The following is a 9682-nucleotide window of genomic DNA, read 5'->3' as shown; positions in this document are numbered from 1 at the left end:
ATGTTTGAGTGGCTCCCATCAGGAAGTACATGTAGACTATGCTTCCAGGATGTAGGACACAAAAAAAAAGGGTCACTAATGTCCCTACAGCATTTCAACATCTGAACTGTAAGCCTTTCCCACCCCAGTATTGCATCCTTTTCTTGCTTCCTTCCCCACACATTCAGTTCCTTGGTAATTGAACTGATCATTGAATCTGAACTATGATTGGTCATTTTATACTGATGCTTTTATGTTCTATGTCTTATGTGGTGGTCTCTGTGCCTTTTTAATTGCCCCTTGGGGATAAATAAAGGGAATTTGAATTGTATCAATACATTTGAAGTGATCATATGCGTGTTTGATTTAATTTTAAATTTACCACAATTTGTTTTTAATATCTGAAATGTTCAAATTTATTCAGGTAAATGGCAAAGAACCTGCATCTAAAGAGTAGTTTAGAATTCTAGTACAAATTGGAAATAGTGAAACTACAAGTAACTCAAAGTTACTTTACTAAGTTCGTAAGCTAAGTTATTTTTGCTTGACGTCTGTGGAGAAAAAAAGGTCTGACTGGTTTGACTGTTTTTACATACTAAGGCTTTTGCCTGTGTCTAATGTAATGCAGTCGAAGCTCATCTATCAGAGATGAATATGCCATCCAAAAATGGAGGAACACACTCCATATTTTGTTGTAAATTATTATAGGTATATCATATGTATCTTTTTTCTATTGTATTTACCAACATCAAGAAGTCACAAGAAAAGAAAGACCACACCATGGTACATGTTTAAATACGGAAAGTTTATTGATCTAATTTATTTATTAAACAAAAAGACAACATTTTTTTCACACACAAGGGTGGGCCAATATCAGACAGAAATGTGAACTCCACTCTGTACAGTAGGCAGTAAACTGTGATATGTAGATTCAAGCTGTTCATATTTTTGGCCACCAGATATGACCGTGTTGCAAAGCTTTGAGTAATGTTAAGTGGAGTGATTCTTATATAGCGCTTTTCTACCCTCCCAGGGTACTGAAAGCTCTCTATTCAACATGCCACATTCACCCCATTCGCACCAGCACCGTCTTGTATCAGCTCACTAACTACTAGTGATGGGTAGATGAGGCCTCGTGAAACATTTCAGCACATTCCCCAAACTGTATCGATACTGTGTCGACACAGTGTTGCTGTTTTGCTCCATACTGACACCTGCTGGACCTTAAATATAATTGCGGACAACTTACTTGAGACTCACAACAGACTGATTCAATGACCTGGGGCCCGTTCTTCGTACGTCGCTTACTACATCCAAGATCAAATGACACATCCAAGACCAAACCATCGCGCTAACCGTGAGCTCGCTAATCCGGTTCCCCGAACACACCTGCTGTTGACGATTAGTACAGCTGGATGAAGTAATGTGAGATCACTGGGTGTCGTAAAAGGGGCTACGCATCGATAGTAGAAACATTGATCGGCAACCCTCTGATTGGTCGGCGAAAATGTCGAAGGAGAGCGCTCGGTATTTTTCGGCAGCAGAGCAAGAACTCTTGAGTGAGGGATTTCGGGAGTTTCAGAGTTTAATCAGAACGCAAGGGAACACTGCAAAGGCTGCAAAAGGAAGGAGAGAGGGCTGGCAGAAAGTTGCTGACAAATTAAACTCGTAAGTAATTTAATAATAACAATAATAATGGAGTGGATTGATATAGCGCTTTCCAAGGCACCCAAAGCGCTTTACAATGCCACTATTCAGTCACTCTCACATTCACACACTGGTGGAGGCAGCTACAGTTGTAGCCACAGCTGCCCTGGGGCAGACTGACAGAAGCCAGGCTGCCATATCGCGCCATCGGCCCCTCTGGCCAACACCAGTAGGCGGTAGGGTAGATTTATTATATTACACTATATTATCCAATATTATATTACATTATATTATATTATGTTATATTATATCCCCTTACACATTAGAGCCACAACAGGACCCACTAGAACATGGGAACAAGTAAAAGGGAAATATAAGAATATTCTACAGAATGGTAATATTTATCACTTATATTGCTTTTAGTCTCTTGGAAAGAGACCCTGGAATAATCTGTTTGTTTATAACAGCAACCAAGAAAAGGGCAGAGCAAAAAAAAAGACAGGTGGTGGTCCTGCACCCCCTCGTCAACAAGTTGGTTAAGTAAATAATACCCTCACGGGAATATCGATATCTCTCTATGAGCACACTGTCGCGCTGAGCTAAAGGATCCTGTCTATCCCGCAATATACGCTGAATTCTGGAAACTCTCCTTATCAATCTTGCACCTTCCGCAATGGGCTGCTCGCGTATACGGACAGGATATGACTGCGACAGACTTCCCAAATCCACCTTCGCTTTTATAGCCGTGGTCTCCCATCTTGATTACACGAAGTAATTTCCAATTACTACTCTGAAATATGAATTACATCTGTAATAATCACATACATGTAATAGAATGTTAATAGTACATTTCCCTTTTTTAGGAAATGACCTGTATGTATCTGTGTGAAATCAATAAATGGATCAGGTGCTGCATTATCTTTAGTTACATTGATGTTATTTATTTATGGTGAAACAGTGGTGGAATATCGCTGTTGCTTTCGTATAAATGAAGCGGACATACCTGCGTGGCCGCGATCTGATCCTGTTTACATAAAGTGAACCTGCTCCCGAGCAGGTTTACGCTTACGGCTCTGTTGCTATGGCAGCAAGTCCCGGATGAGCTTCGGGGAACCGAACGATCCAAGATCACGCGAAATCGTCAACAATCAAATCCAGCTAACCTACTTAGCGAGGTACGAAGAACGGGCCCCTGGTCATACTTGTACACTGTAAGGTATTGTATTTTCCATGGAATCATTTTGTATCTTTTACATTTCAAATATTGTAGAAATCTTTAAAATATATTGTGAATGACATTAAGTGAAAATTAAAATGAAAGTATTGTGAATGTAATATTACTCATTTAAATGTAACTGACACAGAGTTTATTATAAATTTCTATTCAGAAAAATAAGTTTATCCAATGTTTTTCCAGCTTTGGAAAACTCACAGGCATAGATGAAGCTGGGGTACACAAAAACTGTAAAGCCAGGTGGAAAAGGTTCAGATTAGATGCCTTCCTATTCCCCCAGTACGTTAAAGGATCCTCTGATCTTGGAATGTTTCTCTCCGACACTCTCCACAATACTAAGGGGTTGGCAGTCCTTTATAATAAAATTCAGGACTGCCTTGTCCAGAACAGTCTTCCTAGATGCTTGATTTCAAAATAATAAAACACATATTAATAAAAAAAAATCATGATAAAGCTGTTCAGTGTCAATATAGGCCGACCTGTGTTCATTCTCGGTATGTTTGTGTCCTCATTTTCATGTTTGGCTCTGTAATGCCTAAACACTGATGAGGTGCTTTTTTGTGTAAGAAATGCAGAACAGATGCGACATTTAACCTGCATAAAATGAAATAAATAATTTACACTGCAAGTCACATTGCTGTTTTTCCTATTCTGATAGATTACACTGAAACAAAGACAACGAACTATTACCTTATTTGCAGTTAAAAGATCACACAGCAGAAACATTTCTTTTTCTTAATGATATTACTCATTACCCGGACCTAAATTTGCAGCTGTTGTACTTACATTTGTGTCTCAGCGGCAGGTGGGTCACATACTGTAAGGGCAGAACCATGAAATAATTTCCAGAGCATTTTCATTTTTTTTAAACTGGGGTGTCCATATATGTTAAACTCAGTATCGAGACAATATACATGATTTGTGGCAAGATTAGTCCAGGAGGGGGGTACAAGTTTCTGATCTGCCCTGCAGCATCCTCAAGTGGTGGAAAACTAAAACATCATTTTGAAATGAGAGGGGGCAGGGATAGCTCAGTAGGTAGAGTGGTGGCCCCATGACCAGAAGGTTGGGGCTCAAATCCACTGAATGGCTACCCTGAGGTACCCCTGAGCAAGGTACCGTTCCTACACACTGCTCCCTGGGCGCCCAATGGCTGCCCACTGCTTCACTGAGTGAATGGGTTAAATGCAAAGATGAATTTCCCCACGGGGATCAATAAAGTATAAGTATGAAAGAGCCACACGAAGCAGAATATGCTTGTGTTTTTCTACTGATATCAATTTAACTAAACACAACTTTTAGAAGTGTGCACCACAGGAGGCCAAGATTATAAACTAAACTTAAAAAACATCAACAAAAAGCACAGCCATGTTAATAAATTCTGAGCTTTTCTAAATCTCTAAAAGACAAAGGATCCAGCAGGTTGATGCCCTGGGATCAGCAATGACACACCTCACACAAAGCTGAGACCCCACAAATAAAGTAACTCAGATCTGACTAAGAAAGAGTCCAAAATGAGCACACATCATCTGGTCTCTCTTTTTTAAGATTATTTTAAAAAGGATTAAAACCTTTATTGGATAGTGTAGCAGTGAATATAGACAGAAAGCTGGTGAGAAAGAGAGGGAGATGATGCAGCAACGGACCGCAGGTCAGACTCAAACCCAATCCCCTACACATGCTATATGGCATGTGGTCGCCTGCTCAACACTGAGCATGCAGTATCTGATGCCCAGATGCTGGTGGTTTTGAGGCTGTTTCATAACAGTTTCATATGATTTTTTTAGTGATTCTTAGTAAACAACTGTGACTAAAGTCTGAATTTCAGTGTGTGTGTATGGGTGAGAAATACACGGGGAGTGAGAGACACATTATCAGGAAGAGGAAGAGACTGAAATCTTCTGAATGTGGATGGCTGAGCTCGGACTCAGATCATTGCTGTCTATATAGGTCTATATTTCGAATTCTTCTAATTATTATTGGTTACAATCATATATGTGCAGGGAATATTAAAAAAAGAGCATTTACACAGATGGAGACTGCTTGGCTCGCACTTTTTGGCACTTTAGTCATCGCTTCTGAGGTGAGACTTCCTTCTTTGGTTATGATTTGGCAGTCTATATTCACTCATTTCTCTTACTGCCCATTCTGTTTAAAGTTACGTAAAATAAATGAATTTTGTTACTTGTTTCACTGAATTTGACAGCACCATTTCTTTTTAAAAGCCGAGTAAACAATCTGTTAAAATTTGGCTCACATCTACCAAGGCCTTGAAGGTTAACTTATTGAAAAATTGGTTGAAAATTGACTGAAAACTTTATAACGTAGACACTAGGATTCTTACAAGTGTGGTGTCTGTTGTCACCATAAAGAAAGTATCGCAAGAAGATTTCAAATATCATGTCTGACTTCTCACCTCTCCTTTAAAGTCATTAGATTAATCTGAATGTCAAAGTAATAATAATGCATTATAGAGCTATTTTTTTAAACTGTTTTTTTACTGCCATTTTTTGTAATGACAACATGTTGAGATTTAGGGAATGATGTGATGATTCCAAACAGCATGTTATTTAGGACCTCTGAACTAATACACTACATGTCAAAGGTTTGGACACACCTTTTCATTTAATGTTTTTTTTTTTATTTTCATAACTCCCCAAAATTTGATTCTGTTCATCTGGACGTAACGTTTTTAGTGGGAGAAACATTTTGTCACTCATCCAAGTCTTCAGACTTCTTCAGTCTCAGTTGACTGCAGGTTTCCCCAACCTTATAAACAGTAGATTTGCACATTGACTGAAATGTGTTAGTGTAACCATTTAAATACATACCAATTTGAATAAAATAAATGTTAATATGTATAAAAAATGAAAAAATCAAAACCCAACTTTACCCATACGGAAAAGAAATAGAAAAAAACTTATAAAAGACTTGCATAAGATTTGCTTACTTCAATATAGTGAATCATATAAGGCTTATATGATTTACTCATGAAAGTGGCCACTTTCTCATGACTTTCATATATTGTTTTAGTAAGTATCCAAAACATACAAGTTTCATTTATATAATTTTTCAAGGGATCTTATATCTGTTTTCACTCTTGTATGCTTTTCATACAAGTTTCATGCAAGACAGATACAAACTCTATAAGGTTTATATATATCTTTTCCATATGGGTAGCCATTCTGTATAGACTAGCTGCTGAGCACACACTAATTAAAAAAAACAATCATATTGCAAAATTGGAGCTACATGTGGAAAAATGTTGTTAATTTCAGCATGTTTCAGTTTACAAACCACGTCCCATATTCCTAACGGTGTGTTCACACCGACCGCGATAGACGCGAACACAGCGTCAGGTTTACATGTAAAGTCAGCTGGAGCTGGAGCTACCGCATAAAAATGGCGTTTCTTACGGCGTTCTGTGCCAGCTGTAACGGCGTTTAAAGCTGCGTTTTATTGAAATTATGCAGGGCACTCCCCATGGTTCCCTCATCCAATTACTTTCAACTCATTTCACCCAATCAAAGAAGAGGAAGTGCAGACCACACTAATGCATCACCGATTCACCTTGCTGCTAAGTGATTGCCTATTCAGTACCAGTGCTTGTCACAGTATTGACTTGTATTATAATCCCACTATGCATTTTGATGTGTTTAAGGCATGATCAAGCAAACAAACGACAGAATACTTTTTCTGAAACCTTAACTGTGTTACATGTTATGGCAGCTAACAGGTAATAAGCAGAGCTAGCTTCTTTCTTATTTTCCTCTTTACTTTTCTTAACCTTTAACTTATGTCTTAGCAATCAGATTCTGCCATCATGCATTACCGCTTCGTGCTAGTTATGTTGACTTTTCTCTTCTTTTGTCTCCACTTTTTTCACCCGTATTTGGACACTCGGTGCATGGCTTCTTTGTTTACGTTAGGGATCAGCTGTTAGCGCTGCGCCCTGCAGCTACGCTACCGGCAGACAGACCCTACGTCCCCAGTGAGGAAAGAGACGGGGGTGATGTCTCCCGAGAAGGACACCTTACACACCATCTCTCCTTCCTGTAATCACTGTAAATGTGAGATTGCTCCCTGATATGATTGAGGAGCTAATGACGCTAACCCGGTCACAGTGGCAGTATACAGGTGTCGTGCCAAACTAGGTATCCCCGACAGAATTTGTTTCCCCTGCGTCGGGAGCACACGCTGGACTGTCCAAATCAGGGGCGGAGCGGGGGGGTGGCTTACGGGGCTTAAGCCCGGGTTGTTTTGTCAGAAGCCCGGGGTATTTTGGAGTGTAATTTTTTCATAGTTAGATGCCTGGCTGACAACTGTATAAAACAAAAAGTACACACAATATTCGAAGCACATAGTGCACACTGTGGGAATTTACGACTGTGCGTGAATCCCCCCCTGATATTGGTATGATCCAAGCTCAGGCACTAAGCGACTGAGCGAGGGGGCGGGGCAGCTGCTGCCCGTGAGTGCGCTGTTGGAGAGACGGAGCCAGCCATACTAAGGAGAGCTTAAGTTTGACCAGGTACCAAAGCAAATCATTCGTACCGTACAAATAATGTAAATATGACGGTGCATCACGAAAGATTGATATCAAACTGATCACTTGACCAATATTACGTTACTCGCTCTTCAAGTGAATCAACAAATGGCAAAATGAAAAGCCGAACAAATGCTATTTTTTTTAGAGAGTCTTAGCTTACGTGTGTTTATTTCATATTTTCAGTTCTTACCCTCCCCGACTAAATCGGTTTCAGTTATGTACTGAAACATAAGAATGGACATTCGAGGGTTCTTTCAAAGAAAAAACTCAGGTAAATGTTATTTTATATATTATGCTTTGTATGTTGTTCAGTATATTTCTATGCAAATCAAGAGGGATTTCAGTACACAGCAGGATATTCACATTTGTAACCAGATATTTAGATACACTTTAGGGAGAAAACATAAAACATTTTTACTGTACAACATCAATTTAGAGTAAACTTTTGTTTTAGATAAATATTGAAATATATTTTGAATTAGTTAAATTTCAGAATAAAGAGAGACAGAGCTATTTTTATCACTTTCATCAAATTTAGGAGTACATGTACACTAAATTTATTGTTAATTAATAAGAAAACTCCAGACGATTCCATTCTGAGCTGAAGAAGCTTCTGATAGGTTAGTAGAGTCCATGTGAGTAAACTGGTGGCACAGCTGTGGATGCATATAAGGCAAAACACAGAGCCTGTTTCTGTGACATGGGAAAATCAAGAGATATCAACCAAAACACCAGGAAAAGAACTGTGGAGCTCCATAAATGTGGCTCAAGTTTGAATACAATTTGGTGCCATTTGCAATTAAGAAATACAGATAGTTTCTCTCTTTACTCTTAAAGTTAACAAATATGTTTTTATATTTATCAATCTAAAAAAATAAACATTTAGTCTGATTTGATGTTACAATTAAAAAAGTGTTTTTATCTGAAGAGTAAATATCTGGTTTCAACTGTATATTTGATGATTGTCAGCACAAAGAGGGAGAGAGAGGAGAACGAGGACAGAACAGATGAACAAGAGCAGGTGAGACACACATGTTAGTCAAATGGTTGTTTACCAAAAGTATCACCGTATCATAGGTACTCATGTATCTCGTACCTAGTGTTTCTTTTTAGGTTTGTTATTTTTCAAATTCTGTATTCATTAAGTTCTGCAGGCTTGTTTGCACAACAAGGCTAAATAATTATATAAACTTTTCTCAATCTAAATAGTGGACTTTGGTAGAATTAAAAAATAAGTGTAGTGCAGGTCTATGATGATTTTTAGTGCTATCATCTAGTTCTGATTCTGGTTCTGTCTTGGTTAAGTCCTCAGTAGTCCTGATTTTGAACTGTTGTAGTCCTGTTTTAATTCTGGATCAGTTCTGGGTCTGGTTGAATTGGGGTTTAGTCCTCGTGTCTTGATACAGCCCTGACCTTGTTCTGCCTTGCTGCTTAATTAAAAAACTAGTTTAAGGTGTCCTGCACATGTGATATATATTTTTCCCTATATGAAGTCATTCTTTTTTGAACAGAGCCTATTAATCTTTCAGTCATTTCTACACCCCCCCCCCCCCCCCCCCCCCCCAAAAAAAAAAAAAAAAAAAAATCCCACATGCATACTATTTGGGCTAAGCCCCGGGTGTTTCAAATGTCTGGCTCCGCCTCTGGTCCAAATCACGGGAAACAGTATCCCACATTGTTGATTTTTAGTTCACAAACACCTCTTATTATGACGCATTACTCCTGAAACTTTGGAGGATTTAGCTCTTTATATAGTAAAGTTACAGGAGAATAAAAATAGTTATCAGCCAAAATGTTAATGGTTTGTTAAAATAATCCCATCTGATAGCGTTAGCATCCGTGGAGGCAGCCTGTGAATCTCTGTGGTCCGCAGATTCCAAACGCAATCTCCGACAGCTCTTCTTATAATATCAGGGGACTTTAATCATGTCTCACTGGACTCTACACTGCCCACCTTCACCCAGTATGTGACCTGTCCCACTGTAGGCAATAAAACATTGTACTTAATGTATGCCAATGAAAAAGTGGCATACAGTTCATCACCTCTCCGATCTGATCGTAACCTAGTGCGCCTTGTCCCTGTGTGCAGCCTTTAGTGTGCACGGAGCCACTAATCACCCACACATTACAGAGATGGTCCGCGGAGGGCATATAAATAAATAATAAAAGCAAATAAATGACAGAATTATTTTTTTGAAACAAGTGGAGACATTAACTTTGATCAAAATCCTTTTGTGTTCAGTTTAAATTAATACCACTGTATAATAGCCTTC

The 9682-nt window shown here is 38.8% G+C and overlaps 1 protein-coding gene and 1 long non-coding RNA gene across 2 annotated transcripts in view; both read left to right on the top strand.

Annotated features, from left to right (window-relative positions):
* The first annotated feature begins 3479 nt into the window (after nucleotides 1–3479).
* Nucleotides 3480–9682, top strand: part of LOC147315449 (cadherin-1-like) — a 40782-nt gene continuing 34579 nt past the window's right edge. The window contains exon 1 of the mRNA XM_086258270.1: nucleotides 3480–4943. Coding sequence (XP_086114396.1) covers nucleotides 4698–4943 — 246 coding nt within the window. The 5' untranslated portion in view covers nucleotides 3480–4697. The remainder of the gene's footprint in view (nucleotides 4944–9682) is intronic.
* Nucleotides 7095–8954, top strand: LOC147315451 (uncharacterized). The gene is made up of 3 exons (XR_015124350.1): nucleotides 7095–7391; nucleotides 7593–7680; nucleotides 8379–8954. It is a non-coding gene; the product is annotated as an uncharacterized LOC147315451 (long non-coding RNA).

This window comes from Aulonocara sp. 'chitande type north' Nkhata Bay, linkage group LG13 (genome assembly GCF_057382095.1).
Source record: "Aulonocara sp. 'chitande type north' Nkhata Bay isolate Kocher_YH1m ecotype deep benthic linkage group LG13, A_spYH_male_GT1.1, whole genome shotgun sequence".
Taxonomy (NCBI): domain Eukaryota; kingdom Metazoa; phylum Chordata; class Actinopteri; order Cichliformes; family Cichlidae; genus Aulonocara; species Aulonocara sp. 'chitande type north' Nkhata Bay.
This window is presented reverse-complemented; position numbering and strand designations above follow the sequence as displayed.